Source organism: Micropterus dolomieu, linkage group LG13 (assembly GCF_021292245.1).
Source record: "Micropterus dolomieu isolate WLL.071019.BEF.003 ecotype Adirondacks linkage group LG13, ASM2129224v1, whole genome shotgun sequence".
Taxonomy (NCBI): Eukaryota; Metazoa; Chordata; class Actinopteri; order Centrarchiformes; family Centrarchidae; genus Micropterus; species Micropterus dolomieu.
The window spans coordinates 2,602,964-2,630,185 of record NC_060162.1 but is presented as its reverse complement, the minus strand read 5'-3'; the positions used below and the strand labels follow the sequence as shown (position 1 = coordinate 2,630,185).

General features: G+C 40.7%; 2 protein-coding genes across 5 annotated transcripts in view; both read left to right on the top strand.

Annotated features, from left to right (window-relative positions):
- The window catches only part of xrcc4 (X-ray repair complementing defective repair in Chinese hamster cells 4), a 39,839-nt gene extending 35,609 nt beyond the window's left edge, over positions 1–4,230 (top strand). For 3 of the 4 annotated variants that reach the window (XR_006827793.1, XM_046066502.1, XM_046066503.1), the window contains one exon: positions 407–1,741. Coding sequence is in view for 3 of the 4 variants with exons in the window: in XM_046066502.1 (XP_045922458.1) it covers positions 407–497 (91 nt within the window). In the remaining variant the exon portion in view is untranslated. Of the gene's footprint in view, positions 1–406; positions 1,742–4,103 lie in introns of those variants that run through there. The other variant, XM_046066504.1, reaches the window with a different exon arrangement.
- The window catches only part of vcanb (versican b), a 39,637-nt gene continuing 16,583 nt past the window's right edge, over positions 4,169–27,222 (top strand). Inside the window, exons 1-8 of the mRNA XM_046066501.1 lie at positions 4,169–4,308; positions 6,019–6,096; positions 7,373–7,810; positions 10,816–10,990; positions 11,733–11,860; positions 13,720–14,016; positions 19,459–20,202; positions 26,967–27,145. Coding sequence (XP_045922457.1) covers positions 6,030–6,096; positions 7,373–7,810; positions 10,816–10,990; positions 11,733–11,860; positions 13,720–14,016; positions 19,459–20,202; positions 26,967–27,145 — 2,028 coding nt within the window. The 5' untranslated portion in view covers positions 4,169–4,308; positions 6,019–6,029. The remainder of the gene's footprint in view (positions 4,309–6,018; positions 6,097–7,372; positions 7,811–10,815; positions 10,991–11,732; positions 11,861–13,719; positions 14,017–19,458; positions 20,203–26,966; positions 27,146–27,222) is intronic.

Here is a 27,222-nt window from a genome sequence, read left to right as displayed (position 1 = left end):
TGCATCTTTGATCCTTCTTTCATCCTCAGTATATCTGACATTTTGTTTCCTAACTCCTAAACATCACATGGCGTTGCATTCAAGTGAGGACAGAATATATAAGCTTATATAGAGCTGAGACAGGAGGAGAACATGAGCCTCTACGTGATAAAACACACCGGTGGTCAAGTCCAGCATTTGATGTAGACCACATAAGGTGGGGGAGCTGCTGGGCCACAATTACACATACACACACACACACTGAATGGACCTACCTACACACAGGTATAAAAGTTGCCCATGTGTTTCTAGTCTTGCACCTTATGGGCCACATGATGCACTTCCCGTCTCAACAGGAAAACTCCTGTAAACCAGCCTCATTAGCCCACTGACCTGTTCTCGCTCTCTCTTGTATGTGTGTGTGCAGGACCGACCCCCCTGCAGGATCCAGTAAGGAGCAGACGCCCCGGCGCTCTACAGATGCTGCAGCAGCAGAGGACCTGTTTGAAGACTTTTGACCCTGCATAGAGAGAGTGAAACATGAGAACAGCACTGGTTTATGTTGCAACGGTGTCATATTTTTATACTGAGTTTGTGTATTAGGATCATGAAATTATTTATAAGGAACAACAGGTGGGTGACAAATGAAGGCGATAAAAAAAATGAGAGATGAAAATCATTCTTCCGAAATGTATTCACTCATTTGTTGTTTTGACGATGGTGGTGGATACCATGGTTGTTTAAATACCTAAAAGATCCCCAAAATCACAAGAACCACCTCGGAATCCTAATGTAACACTAGAACCACCGAAAGGAACTCTTAAACGTCCTAAAGGATCACTAGACCCAACCTAAGGAACCCTAGAACACCCTAAATGATCATTACAATCACCTTAAAGAACTCTAGGACCTTCTAATGTAACACTAGATCCACCCTAAGGAACGGTAGAACACCCTAAATGATCATTACAATCACCTGAAGGAACCCTATAACGTCCTAAAGGATCACTACAACCTCCTTAAGGAACCATAGAACACCCTAGATGATTTTTAGAACAGAACCACCTCAAGAAACCCTAGAATGTCTGAAGGGATTACTAGAGCACCCTAAATGATCATTACAATCACCTGAAGGAACCCTATAACGTCCTAAAGGATCACTAGAGCACCCTAAATGATCATTACAATCACCTGAAGGAACCCTATAAACTCCTAAAGGACCACTAGAAACACCTAAGGGACCCTAAAATATTCGAAATGATCGCTAGAACCACCTAACGATCCTAGAAGATCACCCAAAGAAACCATTGAACATCCTAAACGATTGTTAGAACCACCTAAAGGATCCCTAGAACATTGTAAATGATTGTTAGAACCACCTACAATAACCCTAGGACCTCCTACAGGATTGCTGCAACCACCCAAAGATTATTAATGATCGCTAGAACCGCCGAAAAGTCTCAAATAATCTCTAGAACCACCTAATTGACTACTAGAACGTGTGATCTGGTAAGGCCAGAGTGAGCCTCAATGTCATGCACGGAAGAATCTGCTTTCAGTATGTTCCTCCAGTCACCTCTTCAGGCGTTCCCTTTCATTTGTGGCCTGTCTGAAGTTCTGTAGAATCACTACGTATTTTAAACACTTTTGTAATGTGCTTCATGAACTGGAAATGAATTGTGACTTTTAGATATTTACAAACTTGTCATTTTAATATTTGTACCAATAAACAACATGAACGTGTTATTTTTTTTCATGTAAATTACAAGGTTGTTTGTGTTTATTTTTTAAATGACCTTTAAACGGGAACTCCACTGATTTTACATGTCAATATCAATGCACTAGTTCAGAGGGGTTCTTGCGTCTCGTTCAGCATTTCTTTCACCAGTCGATCTGAAAAAGTGACGTACGGTCCTGTGTTTTGCTTTCCATATTCTAACACTAAGTCCACTCATAGCAGGTAATATTAAAAAAATGTTGACCTCTGTGGTTTTAACAAACTTAAAACAACAATACAAACAACAACGGCGATCAAAAACTACAGGTCCCATGAAACCTGATCAGCAAGGCAGAACAAGAACTTAGACCACCGTATCTTGGTTTCAACCCTATTTATAAATCTCACCTTTCCAGCTTTAATAAATCTCTGGTGTCTAAAAACTTCTACAGCGTCGACTCTGTTCCGCTGTTATTTCAGACGTGAAGGAATTGGGACTCCTGGACTCGCCGTGACGTTTAATGTTTGGTCTGTGGACTCGAGCAACACAGTCATGCGCATCGCTTGGTTGCCATTGGGAAGTCTAAAGAGACGCAAAGCATTTTGGGGCAGTTGAGTGTGTCCAGTAAACTCACAGCGCAGAAATTCCTGCTAATCTAGTACACATTAGGGCTTTTCTCACAGTGAGAGTAGTACGTTGGTAGAGATTCTTGATGTGTTCAAAATCAAAAAGCATACTTTTTCTTTTTACTTGTAGTAGCAGCTGCCCTTACAAATGACGTATAATATGATATACATAGTACTTCGGGTCAGAATAGCCAGGAAAGCATGCTGGACTGCAGGCATGCTGCATTTGACGTCATATGTAGTGGGACTTTTTAAATATTGTCATATGGTAATGTGACAGTTGAAACAGGGACCCTCTGTTTAAGGCTGGATCTTTAGTTATTAGTGTTGTTACAGATGTCAACAGGATTTTTAATGAGGGGTTGTTAATTCTGGAACAGAATCTGGAAGTTCTGGTTTCACTTTGGCTCTGAATAGTGTCACCTCTGAGGGGGTTTCAAACCCACCTTTAATGCCTTTTCTGACCTTTTTTTTTTTTTAGTTAATTAAACTAGACTTTCCAAAGGTTAGTGTTGGATCAGGCACCAAGGGCGTCACTTTCTGTTGAAAAGTGGTGGGAACATAGAGGCTCAGATTAGCGGTGTGAAGAGAAACTTAGCTCGCGAGACATCACGATACGCGATATTAGTTTCCCAAGAGCGGGACGAAAAGATCCTTAAACAGTGTTTTAAAGATATCATTAATGGCTACATATATGAGCAGGGGGTTTTGAGGGCAAATTTTGATCTTTAAACACTTGATTTCCTGCATTCTGGTGAAAGTTTCTGCACCAATCTATGGTGGAAATGTTTTTATTTATGGATAAGGAAACACAAAAATCAGGAGCAGGTGACATTTCAAAATATATAAATATAATAGAATTTAAGTCAGTGCAGCTCTCAGTCATCCTGTGCTGCTTTCAGATCTGTTTCTCCAGTAAATCAACTTTTCTCATGTAACATCATCCCTGCTGAAGCAGCACATATGTAGGCATGATTTAGTCTGTCCTCCTCTTATGTCATGTTCACAGGGAGAAAACAGAAAACGTGGGCAAAAAAGAAACTGTGTCCAGAAGTTGTTAAAGCTGTTGACTGCTGCTGCACATTTTGGGGTTATTTTATAATCAGTAGCTTGTTTGTTTTGGTTTAAGTTACTTTTTTTGGACAATGCACATTTGTTTCTTCTATATTTTAATTGCATTTCATGTTTTCTTAATTTTGAAATAATAAAAATAATAATTAAAAATAATTTGAAAACCTTTCTAAATGTATTTTCATTTGTTATTTAACTACAAGCTATATTTCAGAATGGTATGTTTTATTTTTATTTTTTTTGCTTAAAAAAAGTGGTGGGGACATGTCCCCAGCGGCCCCAGTGTAAATAACACCAGTAAAAATCAAAAAGGTGAGTGTTTGCCTGGTAGGGAGGGATCAGATCTGAGGCTGTGATTGAGTTGCATTTTGTGAAATGTGTTTTTGGAGCTTGACCCATATTAGGGGTGAAAAGTCAGGAAATCCCTACTGCACAGAATTAGATTTCAACTTCATGGAAGAGCAACTCTAAATCAGTGAAGTGACCCTTTAATGTCTCTCTCTCCCATTCTTCTCCTCTGATTCTTTCTCTTACACTCTCTCTCCAACTCATGCTTTCCCCATTCTCACTTCCTCCATCTCCACCTCTCTCTCTCTTTCTCTCATCCACTCGGTTTCTCTTTTTGTCGTCCTCACACCGCCCCTCTCTCTCTCTCTCTCTCTCTCTCCGGACATGTGCGCCCCTCCTCTTCCTAATGTCTGGATAATAGTGGGTGTGAAGTGGATTTGAACTTGCAGCCGGTCCTGAGAGGTGGATGAGGTCTGACCAGCAACACGTCTCCTGCACCGCTGAAACAAACGCTGCTGTTTATTTGGGACCTCCGGGAATTTCATTTTGGAAAAGTTTGATGTGATTAAACCTGAAGCAAGAAAACCGGATTGTTTGACTTTTTTCTTTTTTCTTTTATTTACAAGGTAAGTTATTGAATTTTTAAAAACATTTTCTTGCGGAACGTCCTGCACAGAATGTTATTAAATGTAAAATCTCGTGAGATTCACGGAAGATTAATGTGAACGATTATTTCAGCTGTTAATCCGCAGTTGATGCAGCAGTCTGCGTGTTTCTCATCCTCTCTGCCACCGGAGCTGCTGATCTTCTGGGTGGGCAGGAATGTTCCCACACTGATAAAACTAAAAGATAAGCGACCTATTGATAGTAATTGACACTTGGGATCAATTAGGACCATTTACATCCACTGACAGTTTAACCACTCGATCTCTTGATAAGCTTTATCACCGCAGCTGTGCTCTAATCTGCTCCTTCCTACAGCTGTGATCACACATCTGTCTCTAAATCAATCCAGACTTTTCCCTTAAATTAAACTTTTTCCTCATTTGCATGTCAGGTGAAAAGTATAGAGTCAAAAATAATAGAAATAATAATTTATTCCTAACGTAGAACACGTTCATTGTCGACATAATATACTATAAGAATGAACTTTTATGGTCCAAATATATACAAGTTAAACTCCAGGAACTTGTTTATAATAAATATTATGGGGATTGTGTCATGAATACATTTATGTACATGCAGTAGGTTTACACATACATTGGTGTAACAAGTACTCAGATTCAACAGGAAATTAATCAGCAGCTATTTTAATAATTAATAATTTCAGCATTTCATAATTTGTTAGTTCCAGCTTCTCTTATGTAAATGATCTGTGTCTCAGTTTTAGGGTATAGTTAATAGAATATTGTTGTGTGTTGGCCAAAATATGATATTTGTAGTCATTAAACACAAAGCTTTATTTCATAATGAAAACTTTCATCAAATAACAATATAATAATCAATGAATCTCACACAGATTATTGAAAATAATTGTTGCAACACCAACATCTAAAAATACACTATAACAAGTGAAAGTCCTGCATTTAAAGAAGTATTATCAGCTAAATTAAAGTACTCATTATGCAGCAGAACTGTCCCTGCCAGTTTTTTGTTGTTCCATATTATAAAATTTAATAATTATTACTGATTCTTTACTGTGTATGAAGCTTTTTAAAGTGCTTTTATTTAGAAACATGTTTTTTTTTTTTTTCCTGTTGCTTCACTGTGATGGTTTATGACATCACAAGTTTGGAGCCAATCAGGATGAAACTTGAAACCTCCAGGTTACAAACACTGAGAATAGACTTAATGAGGGATGCAGCTTGTGTGTCCAGCAGTTTTTAGTTTTGAAATGTAAAGTAAAATTTATATTATTTAATAAAAATAAAGGATGTTGATGAATCTGCAGCTTCCTGATTAATTGATTAGGTGTTTAGGTGTTAGTAATATGTTTCCACAACACATTTAAACTGCTTGTGTTGTTTGACCAACAGTCCTGAACTTACATTAGTTTATCATCTTTTTTGGAAATGGAAAAGCATCAAATGCTCCATTCAGAGACTTTGGAACCAATAAATGTTTGTCTTGAAAAATAACAATTGATCAATTATTAAAAAGTAATTTTCTGTCAATTGACTAATTTTTGCAGCTTTATGTCAGATGAATGTAGTGAAGCAAAGAGTAAATAGGAATGGAAATACTTGAGTTAAGTACCCCAAAATTGTAAGTACTTAGTTACTTTCCACCGTGACTCTCATCAGCATCATTTATAATCTGATTCTCTGTTTCTATAGATCGTGTTGAGATGATTCCACACATCCTCACACACCTGCTCTGCCTGGTGTGTGTGTGCTCTGCTCGTCCTCAGCCAGGTGAGTCGAGTCCAGCAGAAAGTTACAGGAACCCAAATCCAGACTCCGTCACCCGTCTCCCTCTTTTCCCCTTCGTCATTCTCTCTCTCTCCCTCTTGACGTAGACGTAATATCACATGAGCCAGAGTGCAGGTCCAAGACTGACAAGGTGGAAAGTGATTATTACTGCAACACCAGACACATTCACTCTGAACACATGCTTTCCAGTAATCCCTGGTTACACACATACACACACAAGTCTGAAAGCTGCAGCCACTCCTCCACGGCCTGTTATGAAAACTGCTTTATGTGTTACATCATGTGTCCATTGTGTTTCACATCAGTTTGGAGAAATTGCATTTATTCCAAGTAAATGAGTGAAAAGATAAAGATGTCTTCTTTTCCTGTGATGATCTTTCATTAAGTCCAGGGGTGGAAGAAGTACCCAAAGCCGTACATCAGTATAGAATTACTGTTTACTTAAGTTAAAGTACAAAGGTAGTAGCATCAAAATATACCCAAAGTAGCAAAAGTAAAAAGTACTCATTGTACAGAATGACCCGTATTAGAGTATGTGTTCATCATCACTTTAATGTTGCAGCTGGTGAAGGTGTATTTCATTTTAATTACGTTATATGCTGCTGGGTAGTTTAATCTATAATAATATATCATAACGTATTAGTTTTAATTTGTACATTTTACTTTTACATTTCGGGCATGTAGCAGACGCTTTTGTCCAAATTGACTTCGGAAGTGAAAAAGCAATAGATCGATTTTGGGAGAGTAAGAATGTCGATAGAACACGTTTCAAGCACTCATAATTGCCATTATTAGGTCAGCCAATGCTGGTAGTCATCAAAGATAGCTAGGCTAAAGATGCTACACAGTGGTAAGTACTATTTTTAAGAGAGAGGGTGTACAAACATACAAGTGAGTAAGAGGTTTTTTGGAGGGGGGGTTAAGGAGGGAGGCTCTGCAGAGTCCAGGTCAACAAGTGAGTCTTCAGTGTCACGTGGAAGCTGGTGAGCGACTCCGCTGTCCTGAGATTTAATAATTGTTAATTAAGGAACTATGAGTTAATAACAGTCTGTAAACTCTGTGCAGCCTTGAGCAAGTTGTCTCAGATATCTTGTTTGTGTCACTAAAAAATAAAAGCAAAAAAGCAAATCTATTGTTCAGGGATGAAAATATCGATATGACAGAGAGAGATTGGGCAGTTGGTTGGTCATGATGTTCAGTGTCAGACTGGATTAGGTAAAAAGAACAACGTGTTTGACACACACATGTACTCATGCAGGATCCTGTTTTCCAGCGTTACCACACTCTGTGACGGTGGAGAAGAACCCCTCTGTGACCGGCTCTCTGGCAGGCAGGGTGGTGCTGCCGTGCCACTTCTCCACAATGTCAGTTTCTCCATCACAGAGCACACACACAACCACGCCAGGACCTCTGCTCCCCGGTAACGCCCCTCACGCCAGTCCTGAGGAGGGGGTGAGGATCAAGTGGTCAAAGGTGGAGCGGGAGGGGGAGACCGTGGTGCTGGTGGCCCAGGGAAGAGTGGTCAAGGTGGGGCAGAAATACAGGAGCAGGGTGTCGGTGCCCAGCCATCCGTGGTCCGTCGGGGATGCCTCTCTGATGATGGTGCTGCTCAGGGCCAGCGACGCAGGGCTTTACCGCTGTGAGATCATGCAGGGGATGGAGGAAACTCAGGACACCGTGAGCCTCAACGTCTCCGGTGAGTAAAACAAACGCACTCTGCCAATTCTGCACTTTTATAGGTCGATATCAGGAGTCTACAAACGTGTTCAGCGACTGAATCCAGATGTACTGAGTTGGCAGAGGCCTTCCTGCTGTTTGCAAAGCAGAAGTATTAACTCAAGGCTTTGCACATGTTTTTTTTCTCTAAAGCTGCACTAATCAATATGTTTATATTAACATTGGATTAACAGACTCTGTGTAATGTGGAAGAAGTAGCTCATATTGATGAACTCACAGAGGATTATCCCCAACTCTGCAGCTCTAACGAGTGTTTAAGCGTCTTCCAGCTCGTTGTTTTTTGGTTTTACAGCCCACAACTTTACTGTTTTGGTTCATCAGCCTCATTTCCAGCAGCAGCAGCTGTTTCCATCAAACAAGCTGTAAAAGGCCACCTTACACTACCTGCTCAGCACCAAGCAGCAGAGACTAGCTGGTGAACTGAAGCATTTAGCTCAGCGACTGACTGCTTTGGGGCATTGGAACAAGCTGTAAACACATCACTGACATATTATTTTCCCCTGAATGAAGTTGGTTATTTGCACATCCAGCAGTTACAGAGCAACATGATCATTAATTAGCGCTGCTTTTGACACCATTGATCACAACATCATGTTAGACAGACTGAGGCACTGGGTGGGGATCTCTGGTACTGAGTCCAGAGTCTCGACTGAAAACTAAAGGGGACAGAGCGTTTGCTGTCAGGGCCCCGAGGCTCTGGAACAGCCTGCCCGAGGAAATCAGGTCGGCTGAGTCAGTGAACTCTTTTAAGTCCCTTCTTAAAACATACTTTTATAGGAGAGCCTTTCCCGATCTTATTTGACTTTATTTTATCCCTTTTATTTTATTCTATTTTACTAATTTCATATTAATCGGTATTTTAGTCTTTTCAATGTTTTCATGCTCTTATCTTGTTTTTTTGTATTATTCTTTACACTTGTTAAAGCACTTTGTAACTTGTTTTTGAAAAGTGCTCTACAAATAAGGATTATTATTATTATTATTATTATTAATGTTGAGTCATGTTTGTGTCACCTGATGAATCAAAGTCCAGTATTCTCTCTCTTTTAGCTCTGTGTTTGGTCTCCACCACCACCTGAGGGAAATAACGGTGTCTGTCTACTGTTTGCTGTGAGCTCGTCACGTACAGAGGCTTTTTACAGCTTTTTTCTCAGAAAACAGCTGCTGCTGGAAACAAGGTTGATTACAGCTATGAGGCTAAATTAAAAGTAAATCTAAAAAAATGAGCTTAAAGACTCTGAGCTGATGGAAACTGCAGAATCGGGAGATAACGTTTGTCACTATGACGACTCCTTTTACATTACATGTAGTCTTTTAATCCACAATTGACACCCTGTAAACCAACAAACCCAAAGATATTCAGCTTGTTTTCATAGAAAAGTTAAAAAACAACAGCATCTTCACAATTTGGAAGCTAGAACCAGAGAAATTGTGTCTGACAACATGACTTAAACAAATAGTCTTTTATCAAAATTGTTGCCAATTAATTCTCTCAATAAGTGATTTGGTGGTTTGTATATGAAAGTCACTTCATATGTTGCACTGTAGTTCATCAGAGTTCATCTGGGGGAAACTCCACAGAGCTGTGTGGAAGAATATCTGACAAGTGATCCAACTCCCGCTCCCAGACATTTACACAGATTCCACATAAAGACTGAACAGGACTTTTTGTTGAGCAGCTCCAGACAAAGACGCTCCCTATGACTGACACACAACTCTCCATTTAACAGCCCAGTCATCTATTCACATCCTCCTGCAGCTCTGCCAGGGCATCCTCGCAGATTAGAAATAATAATCCTCCCATCCAGCTGAAAATAAAGGACCTAATGACACAAGACAACAGATACATATAGTCCGAGGATGACAGCTGAAATAGCCGACTGGCTTGTGTTTCTCTATACTGTCCTGTAATTGTCTGCATCTTTAGCTAAATTGTCCCAAAAGGGGTCACCAAATCTAGTGAGAAAGTTGCATCCTAATTTCCTGTAGACAATGTTAGGTGACGGACATGAAACCGACCAAACTGCATGTCTTTGTGCTGTGGGAGGAACCCGGCGCACTCGGAAGAGTCAAAAATAGTTTGGGCGTAAAGTCTATAAGTAAGGCAAGTGGCCAATCAGCGATCAAAGATAAGAGTCATTGACATATCATTTAAATAAATTACTGTTGCTAAATGAATGCTGTGCGTCAGAAAAACAGCAGTTTCACCATCAGCGAGTAAACTTTTGTGACATTTTATGATTTACACCGACCCTGAAGCATCTGTAACTTAGAGTTATGTTGTAACTTATATCTGTTGTGCAATTGGTTTTATTTTAGTAATGCATGAATCATAACATAGTAATAATTTACATTAAGCGAAAGTTTAAACTTACACACAGTTGGTTCAACGGGCTGCTGAAGCTTATGGTGGCTAATGTTTGCAAACTTTAGATAAATACTGCTGTTTAAGTTTGATTACTGAGTCACTTTTCTAACGTTATGGCTCTTCTCCACTTCTGATGCCGTAAAGTTACAGAGCAGGATTTCTATTTCATCATACCATGATATATATGATATATAATATCATTGTGTGTTTCTGTAAAAGTTACATAGTTTTACTTGAAAATTTATTTTCAAATTCTGGTTCAATTTCAGCAACAACAGAGCTGTTATGAAGCCACTAATACTCTCATTTGCACCTGTGACTGGCTTCTTCTCCAACAGCTGCTGAGCCTTGTGGGTACTGTAGTATTTAGAGCCATGTGCCAAAACAAACTGGCATACAAACACCTGATTTCTCAGAAACAAAGCTGAAAGTTCACCGGATGGTCAGAAGTTAACATATATGATCGTTACATCATCCAGGAGAATACCGTGTTCACCAAGGAACTTTGAGGATACAGAATTGGGGATTTACAGTTCAGGTCCCTCACACTTAACTACTCTGTATCTAATGTACTTTCCTGATTCCTTCCTGTCCAGGTGTGGTGTTCCACTACAGAGCTAACACTAGCCGCTACTCCATGGACTTCTCTGAAGCTTTGGAGGCGTGTCGCTCTGTGGACTCCTCCATCGCTACACCTAAACAGCTGATGGCTGCTTTTGAAGACGGCTTCGACCAATGTGACGCAGGCTGGCTCGCCGACCAGTCAGTCAGGTGTGTGTGGTAAAGGAACTGCTCAGATCCTTTACTTAGGTAAAGGTACAAATACCACGCTGTAAAAGTACTCTGTGTAGTAAAATGTCCCCTGTTCCTGTTGTACTATTATACATTCTCTCCTCAGCTTATTATCCCTCATCCTTAATGGAAAGCAGGATGTTTCTGCTGCAGTTGCTGAGCTGGAGCTCATTTTGAACTGTTTAGTATCAGACTGCAGCTAATGATTATTTTTATTCTGGATTATTTTCTTCAGTAATTGATTGATTGTTTGGTTTGTAAAGATTCTGCCGTCACAGTTACCCAGAGTTCAAAGTGACCAACAGTCCAAAACTCAACATTTATAACAATAAATTAATATGATTAAAGGGATTTTTTTTAATTATCATGTGTATATGTATATATATATATATATATATATGTGTATATGTATATATATATATATATATGTGTATATGTATATATATATATATATATATATGTGTATATATATATATATATATATATATATATATATATATATATATATTGACAAAGTGTTTCAGCCGTACTTTACAGTTTGGTTTCATATATTTTGTTTGCAAAACTAACTTGTAACTAATCGTAACTAGTAACTAAAGCTGTCTGATAAATGCAGAGGAGTAAAAAGCAGTGTCAGATTTTTTTCACTTGACATGGACAGAAATTACTAAATTAGCCCTTACTTTAAAACTTTGTGTGATACCTTTTATTGTTGTTTCAGATACCCAATCACAGTGCCCCGTCCCGGCTGCACAGGGGATCTGATGAACAGGCCCGGAGTGAGAACGTATGGCATCCGCAATCTCACAGAGAAATACGACGTGTACTGCTACGTAGATAAACTACACGGTAAACACAAAGTACAGAGAAATACATTTAAAGCAGTGGTTCTCAAACTGGGGAGTGGGCCCCCCTGGGGGGACGTTGAGACACTTCAGGGGGGTCATGAATGTTGAGGGAACCTAAAGTTGCATGAATGTGATTCATGCGGTGACATAAACAAACAAAAGTGCTCTGATGCTAGCAAGGCTATTTTGCTAACCTGAATCTTGTTTATTCCACTCCTCCGTATTGTTAATGACTGATAAAAATTAAATCCTCTTTTGCTGGGGTGGGGTGGCATGAACATCTTTTGGCTTCTGAAAGGGGGCGTGACAGAGAAAGGTTTGCGAACCACTGCTTTAAATTAATAGTTTAACATCAATATCAATCTCATGTCTGTGTGTTCAGTTCAGAGCTGGAGTCGGAACATGGTTAGCCTTGCTTAGCTTAGCATAAAGATTGGAAGCAGGAGGAAACAGCTAGCGTGGCCCTGTTCAAAAATGCACCTTCCAGCCGCTTTAAAGTTCACTAAATAACACAAAGCATCTCCTTTGTTCAGTCTGAACACAAACAGAAAAGTGAAAACCATAGTTTGACCTTTTAAGAAAGAGTTGCACGCTGGAACTATTTCTTGATGAATAACAGTTTAACCATAGGTGTCCTGTACGCTGGGGACGCTGGGGACATGTGCCAACCACTTTTTGAAATAGCTGATTTTGTCCCCACACTTTTTAAAAGCATTTGTAAGAACATTTTCTGATAACCAGCCTTGAGAAAGGTTTATTTACACTAAAAGAAAACATGCAATGTAAATATAGAAGACATAAATGTGCACTTCCAAAAAAGAAGCTAAATAAACAAGCTACTAATTATTGCATTATATTCAATTATATTTTTAAATTTTGAATTGTCATCTGCCACCTGGATTTTGGGTTTCCCTTAGGGCCTATAAATAAAGACATTTCCACCAAAACTTTGTTGGAAGTGTTTAATGCTCCAAATTTTCTAGGGGAAGATCCCCATACCCTCCCACTCATATATCTCTGCACTGAATATTTCTTTAAAATAGTGTTAAAGTATCTTCTCATCGTGTTCTTGTGACCCCAATAATGTGCATCATCACCTCTTGTGAGCTAAGTGTATTGTACCACCCCTAAACTGAGCCCTTATGTCCCCAATACTTTTCAACACACAGTGACGCCATTGGTTTAACCATCTGCCGAAAGCTTTTGTGCAGCTTCCCCACTAGTTCCCTGTCGTTCGCCAATAAATAGTTCCAGCACATAACTCCCACACATTTACATTTCTGTTTGTATTCAACAAACATGATACAGCGTTTTAATTAGTGACCTTCGGAGCTCTATTGGCTCTTCCATATAGGAGGTTCATCTAGCAGCTAGATGTTGCTAAAAAAGAAAAAAAAAACATTTTCGTAAGTTGGGAAAAGTCGAGTCAGAAAGCCCAATCTGTCACAATCAGGTGTGTGAGAAAAAAACCTCACCACTGAACTGAAGTCAGGGTTAGATAAACATTGAAGTCAGTTTAATAATCACCAGCTGGAAACAACCTTTAACCAACAGTAGCCTACCAAAGATGATCAAGTAATTCAGAATATACCAGATTCTTTGATAATAAGTATAAAACTGTGGATGTAAAAACTTTGAGGGAGAAGTTAACGACGACTTTTTAGGCACATTTACGTTTTAGCTGCTTGTTCACTTGAGATGTGAATGTGTCTAATGACCAATCACTAATCCCCATTGTTTGTGCAGGGAGCTCCTTTGTTTTTGTTCTTAATGATTTATCCTGACGTTTTAAGTTTAACTACAGAAGCAACACACTAAACCTTTTTTATTACTTTATTTGTTTATCTCCTCTGTGTGAAGGCGAGGTCTTCTTTCCTCCTTCTGTCACCGGCCAGCTCACCTTGCAGGAGGCGAGAGAGGAGTGTGAGAAGCACGATGCCGTTTTGGCGTCGCCGGGTCAGCTGTTCGCAGCCTGGAGGGCGGGGCTGAACCGCTGCGACCACGGCTGGCTCTCTGACGGCAGCGTCCGCTACCCTGTCACCGTCCCCAGGCCTCAGTGCGGAGGAGGCCTGCTGGGGGTTCGCACGCTCTACAGGTATCAAAACCAAACCGGCTACCCGAACCCCACCGACAGGCACGGCGCTTTCTGCTTCAAGGGTAAGACTCAAACACAACTCTGCTGCTATTTTCCCCTAATGTCTATATAATAACTTCTCCCATCATCAGGCATATTTGTAATATCAAAGGAGAGACATGACTAGAAGATATCATACTTTGCCCCCTTGATATTTAAAGGCCAGTATAGCTTGTATAAAGTGAATCCTGCTGTAGGTTTTTAAAAACGTTTCAGCATGAAGGGACAGCTCATATCAGTGTGCAGACACAGAACAGCAGGGGTTATAAAAAGATGGAGGGAGTGACGGACAGGTGATGACATTATTGTCCTTCGTGGTTAGTGGCTTTCTTTGCACACTAAATCTGTGTCTGGTTGCATAAAGTTTTTCTCTTAAGATGTGAATTCCTGAATGGGCAAGTATTGTACTTCTACACATCTCAAGCAAGGGGGAGAAAAGTGTGAGGTCTTCCTAATGAATTGTCAGTTTGAACTAATCATGTGGGGGGTTTCAGATCTGACTCCTCATCATTAGGACGCTATCATTTATCAGTGCCAGCCACTTCATAGTCACAGTGTTTCCTCCTTTGCCAACCTGTTCTCATTCCCAAGTCGTTCCAGATGGACGCATGGCCCTTGACGTCAGTTTGTAACGCACAAAGGGCCTCCGCAGTGCGTTGAAATATATTCATTTCTTGTCATTTAGGTAGGTGTAGGTTATTTAACATAAAAGTCTGAGGAAGGAGGTGGTTGGGGTGGACGGTGGGCCATAAACCCAACTTTCAGTCAGGAGACTGGTGTTCGTTGCAATGTGAAACAAAAAGTTAACATTGAATGTTTTTATTTAGGTCACATTAGTAACTCAAATTACGCAAAGTAAAGTTAGTCACGTAAGTAATGTAATTTTAAGCCAAATCAAGACCTTTTCTTAACCGTTACCAAGTAGTTTTGTTGCCTAAACCAAACCAAATTTTACATTATTAACTACTAGTTTTATTTTGAAAGGTAAACTGGATGTTGCATATTTATTATTGCTAACTTGAACAGACATTGCATAGTTTTTGTCGCCGACTTGACCCTACACGTCGAAAGACAACGCTAAAGAGGTACCCAAGGGGTCTTGAGGAAGCGTCCAGATGTGACGAGTTGGTAGTGAGAATGTGTTTCCTTTGCGCCCAACAGACAAAACTCATAATTCTTATGGCCACTAGAGGGCTCAGTCACTCAAACGTAAACATGTAAACATTGAAAAGTAAAGCCTTCAGTGTGCTTCAAACAAAGTATGTCAAAGTCTAAATCAACAAATGGGCAACAAAATTGACTCCACATTGGAGGTTTCCTGTCGTTTTCACTTTTCGATTCAGCCTTTAGTGTTCTCCTACATGCAGCCCAGAGAAGCTGAATTTCAGCTTCATAGGTTGAACACAATATGTATAAAGCAATGAGTGATTTTCTTTGGCCCTCAGATTGCATTAGAAGAATTTTAAGAGGCATGAGGGGGTAAAACTATCCAGCGTTTCACAATAAAATAACTCTATAAATCATCTGAAGATCCATCAGATTAAGTTCAACCCCTCTGGTTAACTAACACTAACTGGGTCTCTACAGATTCAGTGGTTTCCTCCCTTACTTTTTTCAGCACTGGCACAAATTTAGGACATTGCTTCTCTTTTCTGCAAACCCCAGTCTGACCTCCTTCCAACGTCCACATCACAGACACGTTTGACTCATGAAGTCACTTGAAAACTGTAAGCGTAAACGCTGAGGTGTGTTGCAGCTCAAACAAGCCGCAATCTCCAGCCGTTTAAAAGCTGCAGGGCGTATAGAAGTGGCAACAGAGGGGGATGACAAAGAACAAACAGCACTCAAACCCAAACAAGAGAAGAATAAACCCTCACTGCCCTGTTTATGGTAGCGCAGGTTTTTTTATGAGGGGAAAACCCAACTCATGCACTCTGCGCACAGATACAGCAGAAACGGGACAGGTCCCTAATGCTTCACAGCTGGACCCTGCCCAAACAGACAGACAGAGGGAGGAGACGGTGGAAAGGAAGGGGGACTGCAGATCTGGTTCTCCCGAAAGTAAAATCATCATTAAAAAACACTCAAAAATACAAACTTTTACAAGAGAGGTGAGTTTGTGCAGTGTGAAGTAGGTGCGCTGCAAATTAACCTATTATACACTTCAAGTAGGATTCTTCACAGTGGGTATAATTGCAAACAGGCACATGTTTGGCAATGTGAAGGTACTTTCTGAACCTGACCGCTCTGTTCTGCCAAGCATTACACGAGGTGGCAGAGCTGCAGGAGAGAGTTAATGTACAGTAAAGTGACAGTATTAGGACGGACCCCAGTGCAGCCAGATGACTGCAGCTCGCTAAACACATGACATCATATCTGGGCAGGGCTGAACATGCAGCCAGGGTCTCCTTCGCGGTGTGAAAGACCAGAACAGACCTCAGCTAATCCTGCAGGCCAACTGGCAATAAACACCTTCAGTATGTGAAGTGGAGGAAGAAGGACTCACTTTACTTAAGTCAAAGTCTTAATACAACAATCTAGAGACTCTAAGTTAAAAAGTTAGAACCAAAGTATAAAATGATATTTAAAGTACTTATGAAGAGCTGAAAACATCAGATGTGCGTGGAGTGATGAGGAGGTTTTAACCTTCCTCACTTTAACACATGAAACTAACAGAAATGTCTGATTTCCATAATTTTCTCCACATGTTTCATCATCATTTGAGCTTTGACTGCAGCTGTTTCAAAGACGTCATCTCGCTGTGTTTTATCCAAAGCAACTTACAATTGCATGTATATCAGAGGTCGCACACCTCTGGAGGAACTAGGGGTAAAGTGTCTTGCTCAGGGACACAGTGGTGTCACAGTGGGAATCGAACCTGGATCTCTCACACCAGAGAGGTGTCTTATCTACGGTGCCACCGCCACCTCCAACTTATCAAATGTTGTTGTAAAATCCTAATCTGAAGTGAATGTATGACGTAACTATAGCGACTGGAGCATTAGCTCCACCAGCTGTTTATCTTAATAACTCCTAAAATTCACATTACAGTAGTGGATGGAAACATACATTAATTATTTTGCAGAAGTTTTGGTTAATGTTGTGCTAAATATGGACGGCTGCTCCTGTTTTTTGTAATGAGTCACAATCCACAAAGGTTTGGAAACACTGGTTTAATACATTTTATTTTAAAATGTATCATATGTTTACGTAAAATCCTAATCTAAATGAAGCTAAGAAGTAAATATAGCTGTCAAATAAATTTTGTGAAGTAAAAAGCACAATATTCCATCAGAAATTTAGTTGGTGCAGAAGTATAAAGTAGCATAAAATGGAAATATTCAAGTAAAGTACCTCTAAATTGTATTTAATACTTGAGTTAATGTACTTCTACCACTGGATAGTATATGAGGAAGAGGAGAGTATAGAAGGAAGAGTGGAAAATCAAGAGCGTGTAAGAGAAAAAGGGAACCCCACCTACGGTATGGATGGAGGGGAGTCAGTTACGTAGCGTTTATTAAAGCATTATGTCAGTGACATTCAAACCTTGCTGCTTTCTCCCAAGGCACTCACTATACGAACTCAGCACTTAGACCTGCACAAAGGAGAGCACTGTGTGTGTGTTTAGGAGTCCTATTTCCTCTCCTTTCTCATATGGTATGTATTCCATCATAATGAGATATAAATCTCTGCGGGCGTCACAGGCTGTTTTGAAGAGGTCTTTACAACAAAAGCCTTATGGTCTGCTCAGAATTGTAAATAAGGTGTGTTTAGAGTAGAAAGGAAGAAACTATCTTCAGTTCACTGTGAGAGCTAGAAAATAATGTCTGTTAGCTAGCAAGTAAAGTCTTCTCTGTTCAGACATCATTTCCATTAAAGAAGGTTTTTCCTGCCACATTCAGGCCTTCGTTAGAGACTCGTTTTATTCTCATGCCACTGCCCCAGCAGTCTCCAGCCCTTTTAGTTTTTGACAGGTGACTTCATGTTTCAAAAATCAAAGCTGCTACATGTCCTTTTATAGCCTGCTTTAAGCTATCAGCAGTCTGACAGCTGCATGATTAGCATTTTCCAGATTGTCCAGTTTTCTTTTTTTAAGGTGTTGTAACAATACTGATTCATTCTGTAAACATTTTGTCTTGGATACGGCTGATTAACTGGAACGTTTCTCAAAGCATGCCACAGAGTTTTTAGGGTGATTTTCTACCTCTTTAGGCAGCCAGTATCAGTCTTAACGTGATATATCAAGTTATATGTACAGTTTGGGTCCATTTGAGCTCGTGGTATAACATTTGGACATCAGATATTTAAGACTCTGATAAGAGAGCTCATGAAACTTGTTACGGGAAGAATGATGAAAATACAATCTCAATCAACCAAATGGAAATAAACCTCAGTGACTTATGAGGTGGGAAAAAGTGATGCTAGGCATGTATACAGGACATGATTTACCTGGACAGAGAAGGGATGACATACGATAAAATTAAACTGAATTGCAAAATGGGTGTCACTATGGTTTTTCTAAATTTATACTCTGGGATGTCCTGTTTTTCCATCAGGATTGCTCCTAATACTACGCTACCCATCAGCCATAGCTGCCATTGCTGTGTCAGAGACACGCGAATCAGAGCTGCATCTTCGTACCTTTGACTTTTTATCAAAGAACCAGACTGGATTGCCATGCATGTCATGAAGGCTACTGACGTTTGTGATCCCCTGACTTTTAATCTAGCGCCATCAACAGGTCAACATGTTAATAGGTGCGTTGGACTTCATGTGGCGCTGCGCAGCGCTGACTTAACGTGATGCATGCTGGACTTAAAATAAGACATGTTGGTGTCCGACTTTAGCCGGCGATGCTACACGTCACCATGGCGCATGACATTCAAACCTCGCGGGAGCAAGGCGGCTGCAGAAGCTGAGTCCAGCCCCCGCAGTTGCGTTTCTCCGGCTGCACAAAGTTGGAACCACCCAGGGCCGTTAAATAATTATTATTTACTTACTTATACTTATTTAATGGCCCTGGAACCACCTTTTGTCTGGTCTCACAGCATTTTTCTTTGCAAATGCCGCAAGATCAGTCATTGATCTCAGCTCACAGTACGCTCATGCAGGTAGAATGTGTCCGACTTGACGGCGCCATTTTCATACTCTGGCCCTGCAGTCGCCTGCAGCTCACGTTAGACTATCAAGCCGGCAAAAATCAGCCGCAGTCATCTCGAACACACCTAATGTGTCCAACACTTCGCTTTATAACCAAATACCTGCAGAACTAATGTCATTCCCATCAGCCTCAGCTGTACTCTGTGTTTACTGCTACTTACAGTAGCAGATGTTAGCATGCTAACACACTAAGCTAACATGGTGAACATGGTGAACAGACGGTTAGCAAATCTCAGTTTCTGAACTCTCCGCTGGCTTTGTTTTTTAAAACCTCCTCTCCTCCTCTTTGTTTTCCTCTCTTACAGCTAAACTACCAGAGCCAACTACTACAAGTCCCCCAGCTGCACACAGCCCCACAAACAATCCCCGCACTCCAACACCCGCACCACTCTTAGACCCTGTGAGAGCTGAAATTCAAGCAAGAATACCAGACCCTGTCGCCTATTCACCAACAGAGGCACCACACACAGCCTCACCAGACCACCATGGGACAGACCTCACCTCCCCTCATGCCACAGCCTCTGAGAGCCCAACCCCGATGTCTGACGACTATGACCTTCAAGATTTCAAAGGCTCAAACCAGGTACAGTCAATACCAGTTAGAGGAGACATTATGTCCCCCTTGCAGATCCCTGTCTTACCCACCAGTCGCTCGCGGCCTCCACACCTTGACATCAGTCATGGGGGAGGGGCGGGGTCTGGCCAAGGTGAGATCAGCAGCAGCGGTGACAGCGCTAGTGGGAGTGAGGTGGGAGCAGTGGTGACCCCGACACAGGTGTGGGTGGAAACCACATCAGCACCATCGAAGCTTCTAGGGATCACTTCAAAAGTGGTCAATCCAGAAGTTCTCACCCCAGAGCCAGGCCTCCCAGACGAGACCGGACAGGTGGGGCATCAACCCGCAGTTGTTTTTAAAGAGGATGTCACCCCTGAGGCTACAGCGACGTTCGACCCCTACCAATCACTGGCCCTTCCGGTAGATGGGGAGTCATCAGCCAAACCACCTATCCATCTCATCATTGTCAATGTGCACGAGAAAAATCAATCAGGTGAGTTAAAGCAGGGCGTGAAGACAGATGGGACCAAGTTGGAACAGGTCTGTTCCAGTCTGGGTCAGTTGGTGTTAGTCTGCAGATAAAATCATATAGTGTTTGATATATAAATATGAATCTGAAGTCTTCAGATCCAGTCGCTGCCAGTCGTTCTGATAATGATTTCGCTAACTTCGGTGGCCGATGATGTTACAGAGGGGAATGTACCTATAAACAAACAGTTTTAGTTTGCTTCATTTTAGTTCACTCGCCTCCAGTTCCCTCTGTGGGCTCTACAGTCCCGCACACCTCTGTCAGCAACTGGAACAATCTATGCATCTTTATGTTGGTTTGTCCAGTCTTTGTTGGTTTCAGCTTGTCTGCTTTGTCCCAAGTTCTGGACGTCCTTTTTTCTTAGTTTCTTTCTTTTGTATGGGAGATGCCACTGCCCTACAAATCTGATCACCCACAGATAGATAAGTAAAAATTTTGAGCAATAAACTATTATTTAAATGTTAATTGTTGTCCAAGTCCAAGAGTATATTAGTGTATGCCTGGTGGGAGAAAGGGATAAAAACACAATTGTTCGCTGTAAACTGTGCAGTGTAGGAACCCTTTTGTTTAAGCAAATTTGAACTAACCTGTCAATGTTTGAATTATTTTTGTACGCAACCAACGTAGCATGATCCTTCACTACCTTGTAGAAGGAATCCAGTAGAAGAATTAAGCCATAAAATGCACCTGTAGTCGGTAGCATGTGGTGGCTAATGCTTGCTTGTGTTAGTGAACCGCTGTGTAACTGACATTACCGAGTGAGTTTGTTGACTTAATGAATCTACTTGTGCAAAAGTCACGTTATCTCACTTTAACGTTGTTATGTTAATCCAAGGTGCCTTACTGCATAATTAGCAAACCTTTATACCAAGGACGTCACTTTGTGTTGAAAAGTGGTGGGGACGTAGGGGCTCAGATTATGGGTGTGAAGAGACACTTAGCTTGCGAGATATCACGATACGCGATATTACGTTCACGAGAACGAGACGAAAGATCCTTAAACAGTGTTTTAAAGATATCCTCAGTGCCAATATATATAAGTGGGGGGTCTGGGGGCATTCTGGTGAAAGTTTCTGCACCAGTTTATGGTGTAAATGTTTTTATTTATGGAAAAGGAAACACAAAATTCAGGTGGCAGGTGACATTTCAAAATATATAAATATAATAGAATATAAGTCACTGCAGCTCTCAGTTGTTCTGTGTAGCTTTCAGATCTGTTTCTCCTGTAGATCAACTTTTCTCATTTAATATCATCCCAGCTGAGGCAACACACATGTAGGCATGATTTAGTCTTCCTCCTTCCCTCTTCCCTCCTCTTTTGTCATGTTCACAGGGAGAAAACGGAAAACTTGGCCAAAAAGAAACTGTGTCCAGAAGTTGTTTAAGTTGTTGATTGGTGCTGCATGTTTTGAGGTTATTTTATAATCAGTATCTTGTTTGTTTTGTCTTGTTACTTTTTTTGGACAATGCATATTTTTTTCTTCTATATTTTAATTGCATTGCATGTTTTCTTAATGTGCAAACCTTTCTGAAGGCATTTTCATTTGTTATTTAACGGCAAGTTGTATGTCAGAACGTTTTTTAACAAATTATGCTTGTGGTGGGGACAAAATCAGCCATTTCAAAAAGTGGTGGGGACATGTCCCCAGCGTCCCCAGTGTAAATGACATTTATGCTTTATACACCTCTGACTAAAATCTAATATTCCACTTACTTACTTCTCGGGCAGTTTTGTGATTGCTAGTTGTTTGCCATTTTGCGTTAAGAAAGAGAACAACAATAGCCGGATTTACTGACAGGATGACAGGACATCAGACAGACCACACAAGAGACACGCAGCCTTTTGTCCTTACAAACTGTGAATTTTGAATTCAGACAGACATGGTTTTAATTTCAAATAAAAAGTGATCCCAGGATGTTTACGAAACACTGTTTCAGGGGCTTTCTCATTCCAGTCTGACCGTTTTCATGCCATCTTCTTGACATTATTTAAAGTAAACTGCCCACTGGTAAAACACATTGACCATAAGCCAACTTCAATAGAGAAACACTGCTGACAGGTCAAACCTCAGGATGGATGCAGTGGAAGACAGACCTCCAGAGTTTGTTTACTGTAGAAAGATGGCCTATGGAGAAAGATGCCCGACGTTGACCAATTTGGGGCAGCTGTGGCATTGGAAGATCGGCCGTTTGATCCCCGGCTCCTCCAGTCTGCATGCCAAAGTGCTCTTGGGCAAGAGTGTGTGTGATTGTATTAGTTTCTGTCTCTGATGAGCAGTTGCACCTTGCATGTAGTGTAAAGCACTTTGATCGGTCGGAGGACTAGTAAGGCCATTTACCAGCATTTCACACAAGTCCTCAGTCGACTGAACCACAGCTTGTAACTAATTATGTAATGTATTACCTCTTCCTCGCAAGCCTTTTGTGCTTTGGGACTCAACAGTTTCCCATTTCACGCAAAACTGTTCGGTCTTTCAGCGAGAATGTCTATCTCGTGTTTTGTATTACATGGTGCTGTCAGGGACTTTACAGTAATCTGCTGCGGCTGATTCAGGGTTATTTGTTGTCTCCGGAGGAAACTAAGCTAATGGTGTGTTACTTTTGTATTTGTATGCTGCTGACAGATTTTCACACACACACACACACACACACACACACACACACAAACACACTGTTTGCAGAGCCAGATGTGGAAAGTTATGAAGTCAGTCGTCTCTGCTCGGCCAGTTTTGTAGCTATACATATTGTAAACACATCACAGAGTGTCCGGTGGGGAAACAGCGGCGCCCCCATGAATAGTCAAATATATCAGAGCAAATGATTCTTTCTTTCTTTTTCTCACACAAACAGAAAGACACTGTTGGTCTGATGGAGTCATTAAGCTCCCTTCTATATCTAAAAAGCTGTGTGTTCAGCATTCGTGTATAAATATCTGTAGAAAGTGCCAACAACAAACCCCAAATAGTTGACCTTAATTGTCTTTTATCTTGGGAGCAGCCTGAATTGCCGTAACTAACAACTTCTCCAATCACTGCTCTCTTTTTCTTTCCCCGCAATCGTCTGCATTACCACCATGGATGGCTTACGAAACAGGCTAACCAGGCACAGGCCCAGGGACTCAAGGACTCAGGGGGCCCCAAAGCCTCAGTGTCTGCTTAAAGTCCTACATTACTGCAGCAAGATGAGAAGTTAAATCACTGGAGGTCAGCAAAGACACAAAGTTGCTTGTTAAGCAAAATAGCAGTGCTTTAAGAAAATGTAACCTGCATCCAAGTTTCCTTTTGACAGCAAATTCAGGATCTGTTTTCAACCTGCGATTCAACACGCTAAATATAATTTATCGGAGACGCCAAAATGTTGGAAGGCGTGCATTAGACAAAAAACCTGATTCATTCAGTCTTTTGTTTTAGTTTTCTCGAATGTTAAAGACAATTATTATAGGAGTAAATGTACAAATATTGGAAAGCCTCGGGCGTAGAATTAGTTTTACCTGGTAGAATAGCAAAAGAAATTCTGTAATTCTGCTTAAAATTTTAAGGACTTCTGCCTTGAAACTCAGCGTTCAGAGTGCTCTGATTGCAGAGATGCTCACAAGTCTTTTTGCTAGAGTCCAAGTCGAGTCTCAAGTCTCTGAGCTTGAGTTCAAGTCGAGTCTCAAGTCTCTGAGCTAGAGTCCAAGTCAAGTCTCTGAGCAAGAGTCCAAGTTAAGTCTCAAGTCTCTGTGCTAGAGTCCAAGTCGAGTCTCAAGTCTCTGAGCTAGAGTCCAAGTCAAGCCTCAAGTCTCTGAGCAAGAGTCCAAGTCAAGTCTCTGAGCAAGAGTCCAAGTCAAGCCTCAAGTCTTTGAGCTAGAGTCCAAGTCAAGTCTCAAGTCTTTAAGCTAGAGTCCAAGTCAAGTCTCTGAGCAAGAGTCCAAGTTAAGTCTCAAGTCTCTGTGCTAGAGTCCAAGTCGAGTCTCAAGTCTCTGAGCTAGAGTCCAAGTCAAGTCTCAAGTCTCTGTGCTAGAGTCCAAGTCGAGTCTCAAGTCTCTGAGCTAGAGTCCAAGTCAAGTCTCAAGTCTTTGAGCTAGAGTCCAAGTCAAGTCTCAAGTCTTTGAGCTAGAGTCCAAGTCAAGTCTCCAGTCTTTGAGCAAGAGTCCAAGTTAAGTCTCAAGTCTCTCGTGGTTATTACGAATGCACAACCATGTAGCCTAATATACAACGCATCTACAATTAATGACTTATTATAAGCTTATAAACTACTGTAAGTCAACAAACCCTGTTGACTCTCAAACCCAGTGTAAAGATAACTAAATAAAACTGTAAAGTCACATGGTCAACAATAAAGCTGTAACCTGTTTTTAACTTAGAGCACAACCATGTAATATACAGTGCATCAATGACAGCTTAAACTACTGTAAGTCAACACCAACTGCAGACTCTCAAACCAGTGTAACGTTATAACTAAATAAAACTGTACCGTTACATGATCAACAATAAACCTGTAACCTGTTTGCAGCCAACAGTAATAATTAACGTGATGGCAGCCAGCGGGACGTAAAAGTTTACATTAATCGACTGCCACAAGTTTTACTCACCACAGGTTACTAACCTATTTGCGTTCAGTGCTTCTTTGTTTGGGTCTTGTTGTATGAAGTTTTAAAGCCAAAGTTTATGATGAATGGCTCAGGAGCTGCCGGTGTTTGTTGTCCTCTCTCATGTGCGGCCACGAAAAACAGCAAGCTCATCAGAAGTTTCCTAAAAAATAAACAGTGTTTATGAGTCCTGCACCTCAAGTCCAAGTCAAGTCTGAAGTCTTTTGAGGACGAGTCTCAAGTCATTGTGTGTGCGACTCAAGTCGCACTCGAGTCCGAGTCTCAAACTCGAGTCCCCATCTCTGTCTGATTGTGCTGATAACTTTGCTGGTATTGTTCATGAATATCAGAAGCGTGTCCCTCGTAGTTGGCGGCAGTTGCCTACCTTGCTTATTGAATGGACAGATATGAGAGTATAATTAATCATAGAACTATTCCTTTGTCAGAACTTGAGTAAATGTAGTTATGTAAAGTTAAATGATTGCATCCATGGCCAGACACTCACTCAGAGTACAGCGCTGATGTGTTTGTTAGCATCTGGCCAAGTCGTGCCATCTTCCAGGAGTTGTGTTTATTATTGAAATGTTGAAATCATATTCTGTTGCAAAGGTTCTACATCGTCACATGAAGCTGGTTTGTGTGAGGTCCACCGACTCACTGTTTCCACATCTTGAGGAAAATTGGAAAATTGAGGTGTTGAGTGCTTTCCAATTAAAACTCTTCCTGTTTCATGGCATCAGGGTCCGAGTCGCACTGAGGCTTTTTTCACTTTGACGCGGATATGTTGTGGGTAACGCAGGTTAACTAGTTCTAAGAGGAGCACCCACAGTGTGTCTGTTTGTCCTCACACAAGATAACTAAACTCAGATCTGTGTTTTTGCATGTTGCATGTTTTTACTCCAGTTCCCACGATATAGCTTCCATGTGTTACCATAAAGTCTTAATGAAGAAACACAGGCGTGCATTGTTTGAGAGCAGCCCCCGGCACCAGCTAAACTTCATCATAAGATGACTGTTAACCATCCAGATATGCGCTTTTTAATAAACATCAGACATGAGCTGCTCTCGGATCCTGGAAAACAACAACTGGGATATTAAACCAAGAAAGAGGACTTGTTTTTAGGGCTGAATATCTGACCTCTGAACATTTTTAGTACGGACTGTAATTTGTCTGTAGCACCAAGTATTGAACTCTTTGTCATAATTACCTTTTCTCAAAAGACTAACTTAACACTAAATCCACTTTTTAAAATATCAAATAAACTTACAGTCACTTTATCACACTATTAATTGATCCTGGTCCCAGTGTGTAGTGTTTATTAAGAGACAAGTCATTTTAGTTTTTTCTGTCCTCTAGACCCCCCAAAATCACTGCTGAGTCAAGGTTCCAAAGCATATTTTTTATTTGTGACAAGGTTCAAGCTACCACAGGGTTTTAAGTAAGTCCTTAATATTATTGATTAAAATCATAAGTGTAATAATTGTAATGAGGCAAAGTTAAGATACTGATAAAACATTTAACATGACATGTTGACAAGGGTTGCAACGTTGTTAAAGTGCTTGTTGTGTTTCCGTAAAACACGCTGAACACAACGATATCAGTTAGAGGAAAGTTGTAAATCCTCACCTTGGAGAAGCTGAAACCAGACAAACGTTGGTGGTTTTGCATGAAGAATGACTGAAACTATTAAGCAGTATAGTCAGTTGACAGATTGTTTCAGCTCTGGAGAGAGTTTGTCCTCTTTTGTTAAGTAAAAAGTAAAAAAAGTTTTGTATAATGTAACTCAAAGTAAGGTTCCGTGTGGAAGCCAAACCCAGGCATAGTGGATTTTCATTTTGATTTATTTGTTTTTTTGACAGTGACAGTGCTCTTTAATCAACAGCCAACTAACAGTAAGCCAACAGTGAGCCAGAGTTAGCTCAATAGGCTAATTTCCATTTGTTGTTCCTGGGCAATTAGTAAAATGGCAATCTGGGAAAGTCTTTTTTGAGCACAGACATAATTATATAAACAATTCATACATCAAAATGTTGTCAAAGTGCATCAATAGAGAAATAAACTAATAAATCTGTCGTTTCTATTGCTTTATTGTGTATATTTGTTTTACTTTACTTTTGAACCTGGCATCTTATTTATCTGTTTGTTGTTTGTCTTTAGTTGACGCAATCATGAACATCTTGAATAAGCCTCAGAACGGCATTGGTGGCATCCACTCCAACTTCCCCCAGATCACTGACCTCTCCCAGGTGACCAGGGAAACTGTCCCGGGCAGCGGAGACATCGAGTCTCCTGTCAACCTCCCTCCCACTGTCAGCTTTATCAATGGAAAACATGAGGTACCTTCCACACAGTGGAGTATATAATTAAGCAGATAATTCTGCATTAATCTGGTTTCTCTAATTTGTGTGCTTAT